This window comes from Anas platyrhynchos, chromosome 13 (assembly GCF_047663525.1).
Source record: "Anas platyrhynchos isolate ZD024472 breed Pekin duck chromosome 13, IASCAAS_PekinDuck_T2T, whole genome shotgun sequence".
Classification (NCBI taxonomy): domain Eukaryota; kingdom Metazoa; phylum Chordata; class Aves; order Anseriformes; family Anatidae; genus Anas; species Anas platyrhynchos.
The window spans coordinates 18,939,833-18,963,281 of NC_092599.1; the positions used below are offsets into that span (position 1 = coordinate 18,939,833).

A 23,449-nucleotide genomic window follows, 5' to 3' on the forward strand; every position below is an offset into this window, starting at 1 on the left:
CAGGGACAATCCTGACTATTCTCTCCACCACAGGGGCCTTCACTTTGGCCAGAGACAGCACAGATGTTTGGTGTCCTACTCTTACATACTTATGGAAAATAATTATCTGAAACAAAGGGTGACCGACAACCAGGCCTCCCAATTCAAAGGAATTTAATAAAATTCATAGCATTACTTGGCAGCACTACAGGAGTAACCAGTAAGAGGAGTTGGAACGGTTGGCATTTTGTTCTTTGAGGGCACTGCTTTTCTTTTGCCTCAAAATTAAAATAAAGTCCTAATAAATACCAGCTGTCAGAATGACAGCCATTCCCAAGGAGGTTACTGATGCATACACTGGGGGCATACATTAACATGCATCCAAACAAAATGGAGAAGCAAGTGTGACACACAAACTTTATTTTATATGCTTATAGGACATAGGATCAGCAAGGACAGCTGATCTGGACCAATAGCTTTGAAAGATTATGTAGGTTGCCAGCGCACTGAAACACAGCAAGGTTATCATATAGCTAGCTTTATTGCTGTGATAAAAGCTAATTGTGTGAGGACATATTTTAGTTCATTTCTTAGCCAAGACTTCCTTCTGCTCTAGAGAACCTTAATGAATCTATGATTCTATGATCTATGATTCTACACAACTGCACCACTGTAGTATTTTACTGTAGTTAATTATATTTTCCCCTTAAGAAAAATTGGAGACAGAAAAAAAACAAACACATAATGCATTCTCTCCTTAAGTATGAAAGGGATTTCTTACATCTCCACTAAAAGAATAATAAAAATAAAATAGTGTAAATATGACAGAATGAAACCAATATATTACTGCAAGTGTCAGATAGGCTTTGTTAGCTTTCTAGAAGATGTGTAATCCTGTTCACAATGCTTGTAACCTTTTTGTTAGGGGTTAGAGGTTGCACACTCTGAAAGTATGAGACTGAATTTAGAACAGTCATCCCATCCAATACCAATCCCCTTCCAATACTTGGAACACACACACGCACACACACAATCACATTCAGATTGCCAAACAGACATAAAATTATGTTACTTCACTCACCAAAGCAACACCTTGAGTTTCCTCATGACTCACAGTGACAATGTTTGCAACACTGGTATTAATGAAAAAGTATCCAGAACCTTCTTTGATGAACAGTTCTGCCTGCAAAAACAAAAAAGCACCCCAAATTAAATTCCATCTTGCTCGTACTTTGCTAAAACTGGCATCCTTACCCATGTCATAATTCTTGATATTCTAGAATAATCAGCAAAATAATGCATTACCTGTATGTCAGGGTGATTGTAAATGGAGACATCAGTAGGGCTGACTTTTACATCTTCCACTAGAATCAGCTCAATAGCAGCAGACACAGGTAGAAGAGGTTCATACTAAAAGAAACAATTCCATTTACCAGGTGTGACAGCAAATACTAAACGTTAGAAAATGATACAAGTCTCTTTTATATGCAGGAAAGAATTCTTAAAGCAGATGAACAAAGAGCCAGATCTGGAGAAGTTTCCATTAATAGAACATCCAGAAGATCAAGCGATTGTTTCAGCTGCTAGCGTTCTTCTCAGCTGCTAGTGTTCCTCTTCATGTAAGGTCAGATACAGGACATGCTATCATATTCTGCATCTTTGTCCAAGCTAAAGAACAAAGGCCTATTCACTTAAGACTTCACAGGATCAATTAACCACGTCTGACATACAGATAGGGTATTAACTCAGAGACCTGCTTTAAGTTCATACAGAACAAGCAAGTGGAAAGAGATTATTTTCTTCTCTTTCAAGATCTTTTTAGGATTCTTCCTAGCAGGCCACCAAAAGAAATTTTTCCTGAAATTTAAGTACATAAACACTGGACCAGATGCAACTCTAATCATTCATTCATAACAACATTAGCTTAAAAAGGGAAAATGGTTTTCAGAGGAAGTTAGTATTATGTGCCCATTTCACCTAATTAGTAGAGTGATTTCCTTGATGTAGAGAGGATGTCATCTTTCCCTAACGACATAATGACTGTTCCACTTAAACAGGGAACAGTGATCAAGACATCTTAATATACCATCTATTAGATTTTTATTTGTCTGTTAGAAAAAAATAAGTATGGACAGTTTTGAAAGCAGAATATAGCAGACTTCTTCTAATGCATTTGAAAAAAAAGCGAATCATCTAATTTACACAAGCAACACATAAATCCATGTAACTGTAGCAGAAGTGAGGCCTACAACTACACTTTGAGCAGAAAGGCTTTCTCCCAAACACACAGACTACATGAGAACTTCAGTACCATTATGCATGTATATATCACATACTGAAATAATATGAACTTCTATCAACTTGATAGGAAGTTTAGAGAATTCACTCTAATGCCTAGATGTGAGAAAGAATATTGAATATTGATGCAATGAAGCAGAGCACATAAAATTACAGAATGACTGAAGAACACCAGGCATCCTGATTACAACTCAATTTTCTCAAGAGAAAAAGATACAGAACCAAGTATCTCAGGTGGCACAGAACCACCTCTCTAATCTAGTAACTTGAAGTAATAGTCAGTCCAAGATTTGGCAGAATTTGACTGACAGAAAACTGGGACATAGGATACTTCACATTATGAATGTCTATTTGTGACCCACTCTGGATTAAAAATACTGTAACCACTAGCGCCGTAATTTAGTCTCAACTCTATATTTATGGTATGATTTAGAACTGTATAGAGTCAAGGAACTACTTAAATCTTGCTTACCAAAATTAAAACAGAATTTAGAGAAGCACGATATTTTAAGTTAGTTACTATGCATGTTAGGGCGTTTCGCAGGCTGAAATTTGCCCTTAAATTTAGTTAAAATAAAACATCACAAACAACAACAGAAAATCAACTACTGTTTACATCTGCCTTCTGTGCTTATCATCACTACTTTACACTGCTGTTCTTCCATGTGTTAAATGTCTACAGATTTAAGTATTGTAAGGAATGGCTATTGACTTCTATCATTACAACTCATTTATATGGCTAGCACCGTATACATGAGTATCCTCTCCCTTCTTTATGACCAATGGAGTTCAAAGAACAAGAACATTAGTCAGAGCACAGATTTTACATACAATTCATATGACAGTATCAGCCAGCTTTTGCTTTGCTTACCTATAACATCCCTACCCTGTTTTGCAAGTGGAAATAATACATTTGCCTTCCCGTGCAAAAACTGCATTAAGCACATGGTTTGTTTGGTGAAGGATAAGTAGCTGAGCTTCACCAGTTCATTAAAGAAGTCTGGATTGAAAGAAGACTAAATGAAAGATGTAAAGGGAAAAGAATAGGACATATTTGATATGGATAGCAGAAAATAATGATGAAGACAAAAAAAAAAGAGCCATAAACATTAAGAAAATCTAGTGGTACGAATCTTTCTTCAGAACTGGTTATGGAATTGCCTTAATTTTAGGTTACTATGCACTGGGAAAATAAATATATACAAATACTACACATTAAGCATCACAAAGAAATAATTGCACATCCTGCCCTGCCCACCCAACCCCTCGCCTCTCCCCCCAAAATAAAAAAAAAAACAACAAAAAAAGAGTTCTGAGTACCGGTATTTTTACTTTAGCTGCCTTGAGATGAGATTGTTGGTATCCTGTTGCAGTTGCAGAAATAGCAGTTGTTCCAGACTTGTGATGAACTAAAACAGTTTGTAAGCCTGGAACCAAACAAAAGCAAAATAAATCTGATTATGGGGCAGAAAAAGACAAAGTATAAACTGTTCACCTCTTCCATTGTCATTCTAAGACGACAATGATTTTCCTCACTAAAAATGGGCTTTTTGTTTATTTTTGTTTAATAATACAGGCTTAAAATGCAAGTTTAGGACAAGCTGAAATATGACTGCAGATTACATTACTTTCTTAATCAAGATCAGACACTACCATATAGATTTAATCCTGGACTCTTCAAATAATGAAATGCTCATTTAAACTAATTTTTACCGTGCATTTTCTTTTGACTGCTTCCATCTTCTTTCAGAATCAGTTCCATTGGCATATTAGGCTCAATATTAGCTAAAGACATTTTTGTTGATTCCCAGATAATACTCAGGGAACTGAAGTTATCAAATTTACTTCCCTGTTGGTCATAAGCAGCCAAATCCAATACTGGATTGCGATAATTTGAAACAGGAACCTGAAAAAGAATGAATATTTTGAACTGAAAAGATGCAAGGGGATTTTTAATCATGAAAAGAAAAAAAAAAAAAGTATTTTGAGTTCTGTAATACTTATTCATTACATGAGTCATATTCATTAAAATAAGCCATCAATGCAAAGTCATTAAGTGTACTTCAACTGCAAGGGGTATTTGCTGTTGGTTTTGCTTAGTTTTAAACCAGTAAATTACGCTAAACCAAAACCAAACTACACTGCTCAGGTATTTCAGATTTGGAATTCGAAGAAATAAAAAATGTTGCTATTAGTCAGAAGATATAGCACAAGATTTTAATGTTCATCTCGTGTAATGTGCTAGCAAAAACAGTGCACTGATATAGTCCAGCTCTTGACACATACATGTATAGAGCTAGAAATATAGGTGAAGTCTAAAATAACTTATAATATGCAAAAACTTCTTATCTTGTTATGTAAAAGAAATAACATTGAAAGATTCCTCAACTCAATACGTATTTTAGTTTTATGAAACTAGGATGACCTGCAAATGTCCTTAAGCAATATGAACACAACAAAACAGTTTACTCGGCAGACAAGATATGACAGCATTCATTTGGATACAGAAGAAAGTTTTAATGCTTGGTAATCTATACATACTTATTTGTCCATGCACTACCACCCATATTTGCAAAACTGAATAAACCTGATGTCACTGAACAATACACACTGCACATGCAAATGTACACTTGTAATAATAATGTACAGTAAAATATCTCTCTATATACTCAATACAGTATTTTCATTAGAGTGAAATGGTACAGGGAAAAAGATTATCCTTAAAAACAACCACTGGAAACATATATACTCCTCCCCCCTGCCTTTTTTTGCTGTTGTTGTAAAAGTTCAACTTGCTTTCATTCACTTCTCCCCTTCTGCTTAGCCCCAGTTTTGAGACAGGTCAGGTTCACTGAACCCTCACAGTGATTCTTTTGTGAGAAGACGCAATGTGTGTGCTTTTGCATATAGTCCTGCTTTCTGATAACATCTCTTTATAAACGTATTCAAACGACCACTGCAGGAAACTCACAGACTCTTCTCTGCAAAAGCAGTTAATGATACAAGTGCCGCCCACAATCCTGTAGTTACTGCTACGCTCTCAATCTTCAAATCAACTGTTTTGTTTCTTATGTAGAGGTCCAAAGACTGATTTATATGTTACAATAACACTTTTTTCTGTTTCTTTTCTCAGCCTTACCACTTGCTTGTTTTGTTGCAGTAAAGGGCAGGAGAGATCAAGCTGAGGACTTCCATAAACAGGAGTCAAAGTGAGTCGTGAAGGGACTGCACAGATAAGCTTCACCACAGCAGGCTCAACTGCTGGAAAAGGGTTGGTCACTGTGGGATTGTTTCCAACTGTTAAGGCAATAACCTATAAAATTATGAAAACAGGAAAGTGAGGAGAGAGAAAAAGACTATTCAGTACAGGCACATTCTATTTCACACATCTCAATTATACTCTGCTGTCAAAAGAAACAAGCAAAATATGTTTCTTGTGGATTTATAGCACTATTGAAGACACAAGATTTAAAAGGACATGCATTTCAAGAGAAGTTCTGTGCCATTATCAAAGTACTATTCTTGGAAACTTCTTCTAGGTATTCCTGTTTACTACCATCTAGCTTGACACAAACAAACCCTTCATAACTTAAAAAGCTAACAGGCTGATTTTTTTTTTTCTTGTCAGAGTGAGAACAGAACAGCTCAAAGACAATATTTATAGCCAGCTGAAGATGTTCAAAACATCTTGAGCTTTATTTTACATGCCCTCTTAAGTCCTCAACAAAACAAGTTGGACATAAACACAGAGAAGATTATCCCAGCAGGCTGTGGCAGATCTGGTTATCTGCCGTATGTAGCCAAAGACGCACAGATGCTATCTGTTCTGGACAACACGAGGAGAGTCAGCCAATGCATTCACAGTCACAGGCAACAAAAATATATGTTGTCCTTTCTCAACCCCCAGTTACAGAAACAGAATCACAGAAACATTCAGGTTGGAAAAGACCACTAAATATCATCTAGTCCAACCTGTAACCTAGGACTAAAGTCCACCACTAAACCGCACTACTAAGTTCTAAACCTATACTTTTCTTGAAAGCCTCTAGGGATGGTGACTGAACCACTTCCCAGGGCAGCCTATTCCTATGCTGCACAACTCTTTCAGTAAAAAATTTCTCTTGATACCCAATCTAAAATTCCCCTGGTGCAACTTAAGGCCATTATCAGTTTGTGCATGGGAGATGACCCCCATCTCTCTATAGTATCCTTTACGGTAATTGTAGAGTGCGATAAGGTCTCCCCTGAGCCTCCTTTTCTACAGGCTAAATAAGCCCAGTACCCTCAGCAACTCTTCTTAAAAATTCTTCTTAAAAATTATTTTCTGGACCCACACTGGCTTTGTTGCCCTCCTTCAGGCATAAAATAGCTATACTTTGTACAGTGTCTGCTGAGAAAACCAGTTAACCAATTTGGCAGCCACACTGAAACACTTAGGCCTCACAAAATTACAGGAGAAAAAAAAAAAAAAAGAAATCAAAGCTAAATGCTTCATAAACTGACCAAGGTAGGTAAAGCAGGACAAATCACTTCTGCACTTTGGAGAAAACAAGACCAGGTGGAACATGACTACAGCCATTCACGTGATTGTTATTTGTTTGAATAAACACAATTACACTGGCAGATAACTTGGTTCAGAGGAGCAGGTCATACTGAAGAGTCAGTCTAGTGCAGTAACCTTCTGCTACATTCCTGTTTATGTAAACTGAAGCAAGCTGCAGTTATTTGGATCTGTCTGTTCTAATGCATTCTACAACATAAGGTTAGTGTGACTTGGCTTTATACTGCAATAAACCCATCATAAACCACTTTATAACATAACATTATGAAATAACTCTCTAAAACCTGTACCAGCATCACAATGAAGAAAGTGCATAAACAATGTACTTAATGTGAGCTCTTTACTGGTTTATTATAAAAACTACTCATTATTTAAAAAGGTATATGGTATCATAAATCTGTCTGAAGCCTGTTTTCAATTGCCTTAGCTCAGCATTTGATGGAGGACAATACAAACACCTTCTGGCACTTACTTGCTCTCCCAGGCTTTTGCAAGATACTCTAACCCAATGCTGGATGTTATTCCGAGATGTAGGAAGTCCAAATAAAGACAGGCCAATACTTTCTTCATCCTCAGCAGTGATGTTCCTGAAGAACTTGGAAGGCTCTTGCACCCATGGTCTAGGTCCTCCCTCAAATAACATATCTTTAGAGGAACCCAGAGTCACTAAAGCAACAGATGGAGGATCAACAGTCTGGAATGAATGACAGTTAGGGATTAATGATTCTATTCACAAATACTTTGACTGCTCTTTGCAACAAAAACTTCCTAGAAGATCCTATTTGTTGTTTTGATTGGTCCTGTGTTTTTTACTTACAGTGGTTTGTACATCTGATTATTGAGTTGTACCAAAATGATTAGCATCACCTACAGCGATTCGACCCGGTCAGATTCTATTCAGTAGAATCCAAGGATGCAGAGAAAAGTTAACTATGTTCTAATTGCATATCTTTCATGAAGAGCTACCACAGGAGAATGACGCTGAATATGCTCTGCTGAGCACAGAGAGATAATACATTTTTTCAAATTTACAGCACTTTAATGAATGAAATAATATCCAGTTTTACTCTTCAAAATTCCTTTCATTTTACAGTGCTCTCTCCAGCACAGTTCTGTGCTCATAATTGTTTTTCTACACAAGTTTTAGTTCAAACCTCTACAAGAAATTTCAGATTGATGTGCATCACTGGGATAGACTGTGCTGTTTATCATCACAGAAATTAACCTGACATACTAAAACACAATAACCATTTGTAGTGTGTGTTCCACAACCCCATTTGACTTAGAGTTTAGTAAGAAGGAAATAACACCTAACAAGAGATGGTTCAATTCTTCCCACAGGCGCCTTTACGTAGGAAGAGAGAGGAGGCATGGGAAGAGTTGGCATAAATGTTCCTCTTTCCTCCCAGTTACTCCTTGGTTATATGTGTAATATAAAAGGTAAAAGCCCAATGGGAAAAACAAGAGATCTAGTTTTGAGTGTCTGCCTGCCCTTTGACTTCTGTTTATTTTTCCTCACTTTTTATACTATAAATTGTTTTATGACAGACATCTGACAGAAAAATGCATGCATTTTGGGGCATCATAAATATTTCTATCTATAGAAAGGAGGGAAACGAACATGGAAATCACCATCCTACACTTTAAAGCAAAATTTTTCACTCTGTGAAGCTTATCTTAGCACAGATTTAAAAATTATCTCTATTCTTTAAGCACAGAATACGTAAGCAAAGATTTTTTAAAAGTGTACTTAATCTATTCTCCATGTCAGTATATTTTGGCTCTGTTAAGTACACTGGAATCATTTTACTTTATCGATGAAAGTGGCGTTATAATGCCCTAAGGGGTTTGCCAGTAAACGTGAATGATGGCATACATATGAAAAATATCCTGATTAAAGAGACTGTCTCGTACTGCTAACAACAGAAAAGCTTACACACACTGCTCAGGGTGTTTCAGCATCTTCAATGAATTATACTCTGCAATTTAAGATTTTTGTCAGAAAAGCATCTTGAAAAATTAAAGTCATCATTACAGTCAAGTCTGAATGATTTGCACAAACTTTTATTCCAGATTTTGGAAAAAAGCCATGGTCAAATCTATTAAACTTCAGTTTTGCAGATTCAGTGCTTGACCTCTGAAGACACAAGTATACTGTTTTATATTTCCAAATACTGACCCTGTCCTCGTTTTTTTTTCCTTACTGTTTTCTTTAATAACCTATCCAACATTTCTCTCATTTGTAGGGAAAAACATTCCTTTTCACTGTCAGATATGAATGTCAGCTTTCCATTCTTGCAAAAAAAAAAAGTTTATATACTATTACAGCAGAAATCATAAACTACGTTTACTTTTATTTACTATTATGTACACAGAATCGTAACTGCACCCTTATTACCTTCTTAATCGAATTGTTAATTATTTAAAATGAACAGTTGAAAAAAAGATTAGTCTCACATCATTTTCAATCCATTTAGCGTATACTGAACAGTTATTTTACTAATTGAAGTAGGATGTTAAAAAAGATGCACAATTTCTAAAGGATTCAGTTTCATGAATGAATTGTCTGGATGTTGTACTACAGTGTTGTTTTTCAGCATTTTACATACTCAAATTTGGTTATTTAACAACTTAATTTATGCATTTAATTTACCTGGCAGTACTGCTCCCTACCCCTGAATTTCTTACTACTCTTCCAATGAAAAGATGAACATGAAAGTAAAATAAATTGGAAAAAAAAAAAAAAAAAAAGAAGAAAAATAATTTGTAGAAGTCAGGTAACTGCAAACTAACCAGAAAGAGGAACTCAGTGCTATAAAGCTTGCTATCCTCCACCCTCAAAATATCCACTCCTCCGCAGTTCACTCAGATGAGGGTTATTCCTATTAACTGTCCTGCGTATTTCTTCAGATGAAGCAATTGTGACTTCTGCCAAAAATCTGAAAAATGGGCAATGATTTCAAATTCACTTTCCCCTTCAGAAGTTGAAAGAATCTGTTAGTTCACCACTAAATTGATTTCTGGGTTGCAGACACAGTACCTGTGTAGACAAACTCCACTACGTTATTTTTATATATATAATAAAAAATATAACATATACATATACACATATATGCTCCATAGATGACGATTAAAACACAATGACCCAAACCAAAGCATAAGACTTTTCCTGCAAATCAACCATCCAACTTTTTTTTTAAACCCTACTACTTACATAATATCAAGTTGCGATTTGTCACTTAAAGGCATTTTAAGGTATAGATCGCTTTACAAACAAATAGAACACTTACTTTTAATGGTAGATAGGCAGCAATGGTGATGCTAGCACTGAGGTGGACATGGCCATGGGTATAACTAACAACAAGCGTAGTGTATCCTTGAGTTTCAGCTTTCACTTTGACTCCACTACAAAAATCAGCAGTTGGCTTAAGCCTTCCTATCAAACAAATTAAAAACATATAAATATATATTTGGAGAGAAATGCCTAGACACTTTAATGCTAGCTCTACATAGCTTTTCTCAGCAGAAGCATTTCTACCAGAAGTAATTAGAGGCACGCTCTCCATCTGAATAAGTAAAACACTCACTACTGTCTTTCATCTCAAACCCAACAATTGAACGATTCATGTCTCTCAAACTTCTTTATTTTCAGCCTGTCCAAAGCAGGTCATGAGTCTTTTCTCTGGTACAAACTAATATGATTTTCTTTCTCTTAATGGAATAATTTGATCTTGCTGTTTTAAGATGAAACTGGATCACTAAACACAAATAAGTGGCATGGTTGGGACGAACCTTCCTGCACAAACATGCTGCATTGCCTACAGTTTCTGTTTTCTCTAGCTGAAGCTAAGGTATTTTTGTGCAACTTTTCTGCTTACTCAGAACATTTTGGAGTTAGGGGGATCTACCCTCACCCCTCTTTTTGCAGAAAAAAAACATCAACAACAAGGAAGTAAAACAGTACAAGAGCAAATTATGCACTGACATTTAAAATAGCTGCCTCTCAGGCAAACAGATGGCACAATGCAGACTGGTTTTACTGGCTTACTAGCACAGGAAAGAGCTTCCATACAAGAGGAACTGGGAAAAAATTAATAGTACATCTGAATAACATACTAAATTCAGCAGACTCAGGAACAAGCACGTTGCTCAGAATCCATTTAGCCAAGCAATACTAATGGCAATCTTTGAAAATAACATGCAGATTCCATGTCGTTGCTACACTTCTTAAAGCAATGATTTTAAGAACAACAGAGCTTTGGCAAAATTTTATCAGCTGATCATCTTAGTTTCTTGCAAGCAAACACCGTCTTACAGAACAGAAAGCACTGCTGGACAAGAAGGGCAAAGCAGTTCTTAGTCTTAGTGTTACAAATCCTGCAGCCCTACCTCAAACACATTCATCTTTGTTACAGAAGCATATTAAAAACACCGTATCAGTAGAGACATGACAGACTGCACTTTTTCCAACAAATTAGTTGCCAAAATACTTTCAGAGTCCCACAAAACATCAAAAATATCAAAGGAGTTCTGCATAAAAAAGTAAATACATTCTCAAAATAAAACTGCATACCTACTCTGATCCCCATCTTCTAAGCTAAAAGCATATCTCTAGCGATACTCTACATAGCAGATGAAACACTGATTTAAAGGAGGTATATGATTTAGTAACATTTTAATTTACGTTCCAAAACAGGGAGGGGTGGGGTTAAATCACCTTGCAATGGCACGAACACGCCACGGTTTTCTACTTCCACAACTAGATCAAAGTGTGAGCAGTCACTCAGTGGGACTGTCTCGCCTGTTTCAACATTGGTTAGGCCGTTAATTCTCAGGGGCAGCTCCAATACTTGGCCAACACGTGCTTCAACTTGACATGGTGTGAACTCCATCCCACTAGGTTCAGTTACAAACACCTGAAGGAGGAAAGAAACATAAGACAGAGGTGCATCAAATCTGCAGAAAGGTACCAGGTGAAATGGAAGACTTCACTATGCTCTCCTTATTTTAATTAGCCCTCTTGTAGTCATGTCTCAGTTGCTGATTCCCTTTGATGGCTTAAAGTATTCTCTCTCATATTCAAACATGCTTTTGTGTTTACTTACCACAGAAATGTATCAAAAAAGGCCATGGAAAGCTTCTTACTGTGTTAGTGCTCCTGTCCTTTAAGAGTTCAAGTTCTCATTAGCTTGGGGATCCTTCTACTGCTACTTGCACAACTCTCCCTTCTGCTGCATGAATCATAAAGCGAGTATTAAGGTGCATGTTATCTCCAGGAGGTACCATAACCAACTGGGCCAGCTCGAGCATCCAAGCTTGACTTCTACAAGGCAAATACTTGAGCTAGACCTGACATAGTCAGCAAGTGTCCCCAGCCTCCAGCCTGGATCTCTCACAGCAGGTCTGCAGAAGCTGGGGGAACTCATGGCCCTTTCTCACATGAGCTTATTTGACTGCCTTTTTTTTTGTGCATTTCTGTTGACAAAACATTTCCAAAGGCATCCAAGGCTCAAAGGTCTCCCCAGTAATGTCAGAAATCTAAAATAAGTAACCAGATTTCTAATGCCTAATCTTACAACCTTCTGCTTCCACAAGTAATGTTTATCTGAGAGATACCTTGAAATCCAAAGGGTTACTTCCTAAAGTAAGACTGGCAGAAACTGAACTTGCATGCTCTTGTATATAACATGTTGATGAACAAGCCTTAGCTATATTATTTATTATTGTAATCTGCTGCTATACTGTTAAAGAAACTGCCACAGATTGACTGCGTATTTCCTAACAATCACTATGATCAAAGCTTTTCATTTGCAATACCTTAGTTTCCTAACCAGCTGCAAACAGCTTGAAAGACAGAATATTGAAACATACGGTAGAGTTACTATTGTAAGCCTTGTGGAACACAGCTGACTATTCCTATTGCTGACTGAGGTCAGTAACTAGAATCCTTCAAAGATATTCTATGCAAGTCCTAGCACAAGAACAAAGGCATTCAAAAATAACCAAGTTGGATTATGCAACACACTGCTCTGAAAGCTCACATAGAGAAAAGTATTTTTTTCTGTCTTCAGGCTTTGACTTATGCTTGGGGATAAGAAGTTTTAACTGAAAGCCCTCATTCTTGCATCTCTTGCTAATAACTGTCACTGTTTCTCACTGCTGAAACCTGGCCATGCGGGAAGCTACTTCAGAGCAAGTTCATAAACTGAACTCTATAGTTTTAATGACCAGTCATGAAGACTAAAGATGTTTAAAGACCAAGCATGAAGTGTAGTACCTATCTCAAATCCATCTTGTAGTACTGATATAGTCAATTTGAGCACACACACACGCAAGAAAAAAACACAAGCTAATTTCCCCTAAAAGAAACAAACAAAACAACAACAAGATACACACAACAGCAGCAACACTGGCAGATGCAGTAGTTCCAAGTGAAGCTTTGTTAGAAATATCTTTCCCAACACAAACATCTGAATAAAGAGATGTGTGCCTACATAGCTGTCTCTTCATTCTGGGACAGACTTGGGAGTCTTGATCAAAAACTGTACATATATAGAATATATATATACATATGTATATATATATATATTTTTTAACACTTTTGTCAGGTGGGACTCTGAGAAAACAGAAGTGCAATTTAACAATAACAGCAGTGCTGCACATGGCAATACTTTAAAATTATGAGGTATTTTGTATAGCTAATTTACGTATTTGGAAGGCAATCAGCTTGTCCCCAGCAGTTGCTAAATTACATGCATGTATACTGGAAGGAAGGTGCACTGCCCAAGGGCTTGCAAGACATGATTCCTAAATCAATTGTTATGCTCCCTCGGAAACAAGGACTATCATCTTTTTAAAGCCTTGGCCAGACAGAGGTTGATTGCCAGCCTCAATAGTATCTGCATGGCACAAACAAACCTATTTCATTTATGACCATGCCGTTAGACAAATTGTTTCTAGATCTCAGGTTAGTCACACATGCTCAGTATACTCTCAGTTTTAAAGATGTCAGGAGCAAAATCCCTCTTCTCAGTCACATTTCCATTCCAATGCTTAGGTCTTTGCAAGAGGCGTAGATTTAAAGCATAGATTAAAGCATCTGAATTTGTGAAAGTAGCTTAGTACTGCTTCACAGTAGTAATTACAAAACACAGGAATACTTTGTTTTTATTCTACCACATTAAGTGTCTGGCAGCTCCAAACAGTTTGACAAGCAGCAAGCACTGACACAGTTTCATTAATGAAAATGATTTGCATCCAAAGGATGCAACAAAATATTTCCCAATCAATAACATGCTGCAGTATTTAAGATTGTAGTTTTACAGGAAGTAGTGAACAGAGCAGCTTCCTCACCTATCCTTGCACACACTGCCCTGTGCGTAATTACATATACTGTTCCTGTATTTTCTTTATTCTTCATCACACACTTCCCACCCTGACAAAATGCTAGGAATAGGGTATGATATAGACAGAGAAGGCACACCCCCTCTCAGGAGGTATGTTTTTCCATTTTTAGTCTTCTAAAGGATTATTTTTTCCTTGTCCAGTTTTAGTACCTAGATTGTTAAGTGGCACTGTATAACATCCCAGTTGCTTCTTCAGGCAGGAATTTCTTTGCACATCTTGATGATACCTGTCATTTTATATCAACGGAAAATTTTCACCTCTTACCCTGCAAAATATATTTAGTTTGGCTTGTCTGCTAGATAGCTAGACCAGCAGAGAACAACTGTTCACTTATTGCGCTTAGGACTTTCAACAAAAAAGAGACTTACCAAGGAAATCAGGAGGGAGGCATAAAAGGGACTACAATTAATACAGAAGAAACAGATTGATTCTGAAGAAGCATAAACTCTAAAAACAATCACTTAACCTGCCCCAGGGCAGGCAGGAAAATCTCTTGGGAAAATCTTGGAAAGTGGAAGAAGGCCTATGGGATTCTCAACTTCTACTATTTTCCAAAAGCTGTATTTAAGAGCAGCCAGAGAAAACCAAGTTTTACCTTCATTTCTCCATAGTGCAATGGATTCTGAACATCATTTGCCCGAATAATACTGATGCCAATATCACTTCCAGTTGTCATTACTCCTTTGACTGTCACCGTAGCAACTGCCTGGTTAGAATAGGACCAGCTGAAATTTCCACTTCCACCATGTGCCTAGAATACAGAGAAAAAATTTAGGCTTTGAAGATTTTGCATGAGAAGCCAGGAACACACTGATGAACAATGCTATTATTGAGGATATAAGTAAAATAACACCTCAGAACTATCAAATAAACAAGGTCAAGTACAAAATGAGATTACCGTTCTTCATTCATTTTAATTTCTGGTTTCTTCAAGCCCATATCCTACATACTCACCAGTGCTACTAACCCAAATATACCTCCCAGCTGCAGAAATCTGATGCCTCCCAGCTCCCAGAAACTGATAGTGTTTGGACTCAGCATATGATTTCACAAGTTGGCACACGGGATTATTGTACATCTGAAAACTCCCACTATTTTCCAGTTACTGATAGCCAAAGCATAGATCCAACGATGTTGGATCTCAAAGCTGCTAACTTGATACTCTGTACTGACTAGCTTCTGCCAATGAGAATTGTTATCTGAAGGGAAAAGAAAAGAAGCAGGGCAGGCAGGAGGGAATGGGAAAACGGGGGAAAACAAACAAACAAACAAAAAAAACATTTTCTTGGCATTACTTCTTTGATTTTATGCTGAAAATAAGCACATCTACCTGCAGCCATTTGACAAACATGCTGATCCAGCAACCAATCAGCTAATATGCATAGTAACTGCCCATGCTTGCGGTGAGCACTGTGAGGGTCTGCGAGATGTACAGGCTACACTCCCACAAAAGCGTCAAGGGAAGAGTCAGTTACTGCCAAACTTATAAGATCAGGTTTATAATGCAGATTCCCATAAAAAAAAAAAAAAAGCACAACACTACCACACACACAAAAACACGTATGCAAACAAACAAACAAAAAACAATAAACCCCTTTTCCTTATGCTCCCAGCTCTTGAATGCTTGTTTCAAGTTTGGAACAGCTTAAGTAAATGGAATTATTCCACAGAAGGATAAGAACTAGTTACTTGGGGTTATGGTCCATGCCAATAGAGACAAATGATTACACACACTGAAAAACAGCTCTTGGCACACAGCACAGGGTAGTATCTGCTGCAGGTTCGTATTCCATAAAGCCAAGGGCCAAAAAACATTTAGCCAGCATAAGCAGAGAATTGTCTTCTTTGATGTTAAACACTAGTTACTATAGAAAATCATTACAATGCTGTAAAATATATAGCTTTTAGATAACATTGTGAGCTAGATGAAATGTCCATTAAGAATAAAACTGTGGCAATGCATATTGAGAAGGCATTTTTAAAGCAAGTTTAAAAAAAGTGACTGTCACACTCCAAAATAAATATCAAAATTGCCTCAGAGTGAAAACTAAGGTGAACATTTTTTTTTTTAAAGGTGAACATGATTTTTTTTTTTTAATTTCTTTAGTTTCCTCAGCATTTGCTCTAGCCCGTTTCATAATTAAACTGATGTAAAAATGGACAAGATAAATCTTGACTAGAAGTACAGTATAGAAAATAAATCTAAATTATACAGTGGCTTACCTAATAGCTTCTACTAGAAAAATCAAAAGGATAATTTCCCTTTTTCCTTTCTATGAACACATTCACAATCTGATTACACAAAGAGCACCAAACAAAGACGAGTGGATGAATAGTTAAGAAGATGATGCATAAGATACAGCAAGAAATGTTTTGCTAAGGAATGTAAATGTTCAGAACATTTTGTAATTGTATTTTCAATTAAAACAGGGAAATGAGCAGAACACAGAACACATAATAATAGCCCAATTCTTGATAATACTATAGCGTCACATCTCCTTGCCATACAGACAAAATGTGTTCCTATAGTTTTGTTTTCAAGCAGTCAGTTTTCTCTAAGAGAGAATAAGCCAACTTCTGTTTCAGCCTAGTTGTTATCCAAAGCTGAACTTCACAAACTGTTACCACTGAGGGTGACGCCCTCACTAGAAAAAATATCCTCTAGCTTGAAATCCATGTACTTCATAAGATGCCATTTCACTTCTCTAGTGCACATAAAGAAATACCTTCATCCTATTTATTTATTTTTAACTAAATGTTTGCAACAGAAGCCATCTTATTAGCACAAACATGAATAAAGGAACCAACAAAGACAGCTGAGAAAGTAAAACCTACAAGTCATTCTGATACCATCTGGAGGGAGTTACTTTAACTATAAGCAGAATTTGGTTAGATACAAAAAACTCTTTCATCATATTTTCAGGTCTCTTCACTGATTTAGTATAGCCTGACTCAAGATCTACCAAGTAGAAGGGAAAAACTAATGTGCAAGAAGGAACAATAGTCAAGCTGTGTGTCACTCTAAACAACCACAACTATTGTTGACTGGGCATTGACAAAGTGATCCCAGTTTCAGTAAATACAAGCTAATTTAAGTATTGGGTGTCAAAAAAAGATCTTTTTTATTTTAAAAAATCGCAGTAAAGGAAGTTAATTGATACAGATTATTTGAGTAACATGAACGAGTGTTCTCTAATGAGAAATTTGATTATATATATGAAATAAGGTGAGACAAGAATAGAATTACAAATGAGGTGGAAAACAGGAAAAAAAAAGACATTTACTTTCCCTCACTGGGTTCTAGCAGAAATTATGATGAAGTACTGAAAATACATATTTGTACTAAGAATTTTTACCACACTCTGCTGGTGTGGTTGGGTATGGCATGAATGAATTCTAACTTATCCCACAAAAGGTAAAAATGCAGATGACAATTTCAAATTCAATGGAAATAACTTCACATTTGCACTAGAGAATGCAAATTTATATTTACAAGATTGATATATTTACTTTAAACACCATGTGTCCTGCTGCCTGTTTTTGTATACTCTCTAGTAGATGATAAACTCAAAACTCAGCACTTCTTTGTGCTAAAAAGGAGAGGCAGGAACTGTGCATGGAGCACAGGATCTTGAGGATACTGCATTGAGGTGAGAGTCTCAATTCAAAAAGCAGGAGGTTCTTCTCTCCAGTAGAACATACACAAGATACTAAAAGACAGACCATTTGCTTTACAAAGCCTATGGGAAAGATTGACTACACTGGAGCAAACAGAGCATAAGAAATGTAACAAGGACCCTTTAAAAGGCAATACTGTCAGTGAAACTATCTTTCCTTTCCTGTAACTTTTTATTACAAGCATGAGATAGACAAGAGTGAAGGATACTGACTGAAAAGGTTGGCAGGGTGCTGCTCATTCACCCTGACACACTTTTTTTGCAGTTTCTTGATACTCCATTTTCATACTTCCATCCCTTTACAGAAAGTGTCAGTCTCTAATTATTAGCACGGAATTTCATATATATGATGTTTTCTCTAATTTCAAACTACTCTTTGTGTGCACATACAGGTGGTTCATGAGGGAATCGGAAGCAGGTGAAAAGTAAAAAGTAAAAGGCTGTTTATTTCTTTATCTACACATTAATTCCTGCAAATATAATCAAAATTCATCCAAATAAAATTTTGGATATCACTGTGCCTGAATTATTTGATGTCAATTCTGTGTAAGTAGTTGAAGTAGTTACAGGCCTCATTGCATCTGCTTGAGCAATCCTTTCTGCATTTAGATACATCTTTGGCATACCTGTATGGTGTACTGGTAGGCTCCTGCTTTTGGCTGCCAGGGAAACGTCAAAATGCTGGGTGAAAGAACTATTGGAACATAAATTTCAACTTCTTGCTGATTTCGCACTGGAACTGGGAATGTGTGTACACCTCCATCCTACAAAAAGTAACAGTACAGTGTTATAAGTGACATCATAGCACTTCCTGCGAATAATGCTTAGTCATATATAGACAAGATGTTGAAAACATCTCATATAGAAAAGAAAGCAATTAAGCGTCCCTTATGAACAGCATTATTTGTGAGCAAATAGTAAGCTCATGGCAGTGATGTGTGCTATTCAATTATGTGAGTAATATTACTATGGAGATACAAGTGTCCATGCTTATTTAAAGGCAAACAGCAATAGGAAATACACTCTCATCTGGAGAACTAATCTGATAACTCCATAAATGCATTTACTCCTTGCTCATTCTACTCTGCAGGAGGTAAAACTGAATCTCTGCCTAAAAGACCCATTTCTCAGTCCATCCTGAAACACTGGCCTTTATAACTTTGCTGTAATTTTAATGCCATAACCCGCCTGCACAATATACTGTTTCTTGCTAGTGTTACTAAAGAAAGCTTCAACAGCTCTCACCAGACCTCGCTTCATTCAAGAGTACCTCTCTGACACAAAGAATGAGCATGGTGTATCATACACAAGGACCTATCAAATCCTATTCAAGGAATAACTAAACAGATTTCAGAGCAAACGGGTTCAAGTGTTGAATCTTTCCAAGTTTCAAGCAAAAGCAAATCACTTTCACACCACGTGTCCTAGTTAGCCATACGTTCAGCAGCCTGCGCAACTAGCAGAAAGTTAATGAATATTAATTTGAGGAAATTTTTAGGCTGATACGTTTGGCAGATTTTCATTCCAGCATTTAACAACACTTACCAAATGACAGAAAACTTTCCAAATGTAACTGAATGCGGAACAAGGCCAGGGTATGACACTGATGATCCTACCACAATAAATTGTAAAATTCACTCAGAATGTGAGAAGACCTTTGCACCTGCTCAAGGATATGGTATGTGCCCACATAAGGTATCTGCCATAAAAAAAAAAGTAAGTGCTGTGCACCACTAGTTTAATAGGTATTTGCCACACACTCAGTAGCAAAATCCCACAGACTTTATTTAAGCAAATCCTCTGTTGACTTAATTGACAGTTTTCCTGAAGTAAGGACTTTCTTAATCTGTTTAAACAACGATGGCTTAGATCCATGCAATTCTTAGCTTTCCTTTTACAAGGTCTGCCATCTACTATAGTCACTACTGTGGAAGTAAATTATTTTTAAGCCTAATGGTAAAAGCAGAACAGTTTTCTGTAAAGACATACCTGATCTACTACTGATGTCAGTGCAGCATCAATAATGGTCTGACCCTTCTTTATTGCTCTCACATAATGATATGATCCATTCAGAGACGACTTCAGGATCTCAAAATACTCTTCAGAGAACTTTGTACTAATTCTGATATTCTAAAATCAAAACATTACATAAACATCACCACAGATAATTAGCATTAATGCTGTACAGACAGCCATAAACATTAGCAACAAATCAATAAGAAAATCCTACAGTAACAAAGTTCAAAGAAGCTCATCTGAAACTGAGTAAGAACTGTTACCCTATGAAAGCGTCCATCCTTCAACAAGACTATACTTTTCAGACACATCATTAACTCCACAGAAAACATGTACTTTTTATGATAACCACAAGATGTAATTTAGCGCAGAAGTACCAATATATATAGCACTAAAAATTCGGATTTTACAATAATTTCTTACTTTTTAATTCTTAAACACAAAAGTGAAAGAACATGTGATTATACTGCCACAATAATACATATCTTCTGAGATTTGGCAGAAACTCAAATCTATATCTCGAGAAGCAGGTACAAATAAATTAATAGTCACAGAAACTCAATATTCTGAACAGCAATCATTTAATACAATTATTCTGCTTGCAAATGAACTATTTAAATCTCTCTCTCTTTTTTTTTTTTTTTAAGGAGTACAATATATTTGGTACCTAATATCTAAAATTCATCTTATTTGACTACCCAAACAATTAAGTGTTTTAATGCTAGCTAATCATCTAGGCTTTTCCCATAACCAACTGAAAGGAATCAGCCAGCTTCTCAGGAATATAATAAGCCTATCTTATGCTTTGTTCTTTTACAATAGGAAAGACTGCCTCTACAGGTAACAAAATTATACTGGGGGAGGTAGGTGGAGGAGTGGATGAAGTACAACATTAGTACTGCCTCTCCACAACTGCAATTTCTAGTGCAGGGCCTATGCTACACATGTGAAGCACATTTCTTCCAGTTTTTCTACAGCATTTACACTCTAAAGGGCACTTTCACATGAACTACCACAAAAAAAAAAAATAAATAAAAGCACAGGGGAAGGAAAACAAGCAGCTTTGAAAGTCATAGCTCTACATAAACAAACCGCTCAACTAATTTAAAAGACAGACAGGATTTAGGAGACAGACACTCAGAAGCATATCAACATTTCACTTACCTCAGATAAATACACCTTATTGCTCAATTTATCATATACTTCGATTGTAATTTCATAAAGTCTGCCTGTTTCTAGGACCCATCTGTCACCTGGATGAATCGTAAAACCTACAAAACAGAAAATATTGAACGGCACAGACCGTTCAGTTCCTCTTTTTGTAACAAATAAAAGCATCAGAATTCTGGTGGCCACGCTCTTAAGATGTCCCTTAATTGTTTTAAGTTGCTGATTAAAGAGTTGAAAGAAAATAACTATTCACTACTAAACCCATTTCATATTGAGTTAAGTTTATGAATGACTTTTCTAAGATAAGTCATACAAGAACTAAAAGAGTATATATACACACAGAAATACACCAACAAAAGAACAAAGACAAGAAACGCTATTAAGCAATCAGGAAAATTAAGCCAGTACCAACCTAAATAACCAGGATTTACAACATATATAGTGCTGTTTGGTAACCTCGAAACCCCTTGCATGCGAATACCTGAAGTCTCAGTAAAGGAACATAAAAGTTTTGACAAAAGTCAAGATCAGCATGTTCCTAGGGGTGCCCCTTGAGATATATAGAGCCAATTGTATATTAATGATAAATGTTACCCCCACTATCCTCAAAGACACCGAGCATTTTGGAGACATCCCAACAGAGAATACTGATCTGAATACAAAAATTAAATAAAGCCCTTTCACATTCCCACATTGACTGAGGAAAACAGACATGATTTAACTGGTCTTTTCCAACCTGATTTCTTAGAATATTTCAAGGCATTGGGCAATGCTTTTAAGACTGAATTCACAGCAGTGCTGCTCTCTATACTCCATCAGGTGCTCCTGATTTTCAAGGCTATCAGTACAAATGTAGGTAATTTTATCGTTTTGCGCTGCCAAGGGTGGAAAGTTTGTCTCCTGCCACAAGGATCTGGGTGGAAAAGCATCACCTAGGAAGGATACTCTTGTGCTCAAGTACGAGATTAGTTTGTCCCTGCTGCACTGCAGTTACAACTGATGTTGCCTGGTCCAACTGGGCAACCGGCCAAGACAGATCTCCCTCAGGGCCAAGCACGTTGTTCTGGAGCTGCAGCTCATACTGATCAGACGGCATCATTAATTCTGCACATAAAACAAGACAACATATGAAACAATAAAAGCAAGTGTGTCAGTGTTTGGATGCTGCTAATTATTGCTGATTAATTTTTATTGATGCCTAGTGCCTGCATTAAATCAGTATTTTTAATGTCTTACCGAAACAGCATTTCTGTGTTCAGCACACATGCACACAAAATGAGCTACTTTGCCTAACTTTCATTTCTTTGAAGCTTCAGTTTTCAACTGGTATCATCCCACTGTTCAGACCTAACATCCAATTCATTCCCAGCTTCCAAAGTGGTGAAGTTACTCTCTGCAAGTTACTGATGATTTCTGCTGCTTCACTCTTCTCTACAAGCTGCTGATGTGCCTAGTCAAATATTTTGCATCTAGCTGTTTACATTCTGTTTAAGGAAAGTTATCAACAGCACAGGCTCCTTGTAAACAAGGGACATAATTACAAGCTTCCACAGCTTTAAGTGGAGGTAGAGCCAGCTAACCAACACTTGTAGAAATGGAGCAAATCCATTTGTCAATAAAACATTCCCTGTTATAAAAAATTCTTAAACTAAATTTAGATTAGTAAATCAGACAGTTTCTTCTTTCTATGATAGCACTCGCTCCTATTCTAAGTTACCTTTACCTTCATGTACTCAAAAAATTTGTGAGATTATATCCTTTATAGTCATAATTTTTATGAGAGAAATCCTAAATGGCTGTATCATTGTGATTTAGAAAAACAACCTTCATTGTTTTGTTGATTGTTATATAGTAACAAACCTATCGAAACCCAATTAAAAACTTCTCTGCAGTGAAAAATTCACACACTTGTTAAAAACAAACAAATAAGAGGACAAACCTGTAATCTTCCCTTGTCTTATTTTCTGAACTCTGTACTGAATTGATGTTCCTACCAGAAGATAAACATCATATGCCGGATTTAAAAGGATGTTTTCCAAAATAAGCAATCTGACTTCTGCAGGATGTACATGCTATTGATTGAGAAAAAAAAAAAAAGAAAAAGCAATTCACCTCTTTGTTTGAAACATAACATGCAGCAATAGCTTAGAATCTATAATAAAAGATATTACTTTCTGTAAGTAGCTCTTTATTATCATCTCAAGTTTTGCAAAGACAGGGAAATGCAGAAGACAATGAACTGTATGTAGATCTGCTCTATGCATCAACTCCAAAAAGAAGTTAATCCAAAAGAGACAACAAAACTTATTCAAGTTATGCTCTGTGTGCCAGGAGGTTGTCA

The 23,449-nt window shown here is 36.5% G+C and overlaps 1 protein-coding gene across 1 annotated transcript in view; it reads right to left on the reverse strand.

Annotated features, from left to right (window-relative positions):
- The window catches only part of NUP210 (nucleoporin 210), a 68,149-nt gene that overhangs the window by 23,705 nt on the left and 20,995 nt on the right, over nucleotides 1–23,449 (reverse strand). Inside the window, exons 6-20 of the mRNA XM_038185979.2 lie at nucleotides 23,048–23,180; nucleotides 22,054–22,212; nucleotides 21,521–21,589; nucleotides 21,103–21,209; nucleotides 19,912–20,052; nucleotides 18,549–18,686; nucleotides 14,841–14,996; nucleotides 11,556–11,754; nucleotides 10,129–10,274; nucleotides 7,311–7,532; nucleotides 5,417–5,590; nucleotides 3,991–4,183; nucleotides 3,598–3,704; nucleotides 1,285–1,389; nucleotides 1,061–1,162 (exon numbers count right to left, since the gene is read on the reverse strand). Of these exons, the coding sequence (XP_038041907.2) occupies nucleotides 1,061–1,162; nucleotides 1,285–1,389; nucleotides 3,598–3,704; nucleotides 3,991–4,183; nucleotides 5,417–5,590; nucleotides 7,311–7,532; nucleotides 10,129–10,274; nucleotides 11,556–11,754; nucleotides 14,841–14,996; nucleotides 18,549–18,686; nucleotides 19,912–20,052; nucleotides 21,103–21,209; nucleotides 21,521–21,589; nucleotides 22,054–22,212; nucleotides 23,048–23,180 (2,151 nt within the window). The remainder of the gene's footprint in view (nucleotides 1–1,060; nucleotides 1,163–1,284; nucleotides 1,390–3,597; nucleotides 3,705–3,990; nucleotides 4,184–5,416; nucleotides 5,591–7,310; nucleotides 7,533–10,128; nucleotides 10,275–11,555; nucleotides 11,755–14,840; nucleotides 14,997–18,548; nucleotides 18,687–19,911; nucleotides 20,053–21,102; nucleotides 21,210–21,520; nucleotides 21,590–22,053; nucleotides 22,213–23,047; nucleotides 23,181–23,449) is intronic.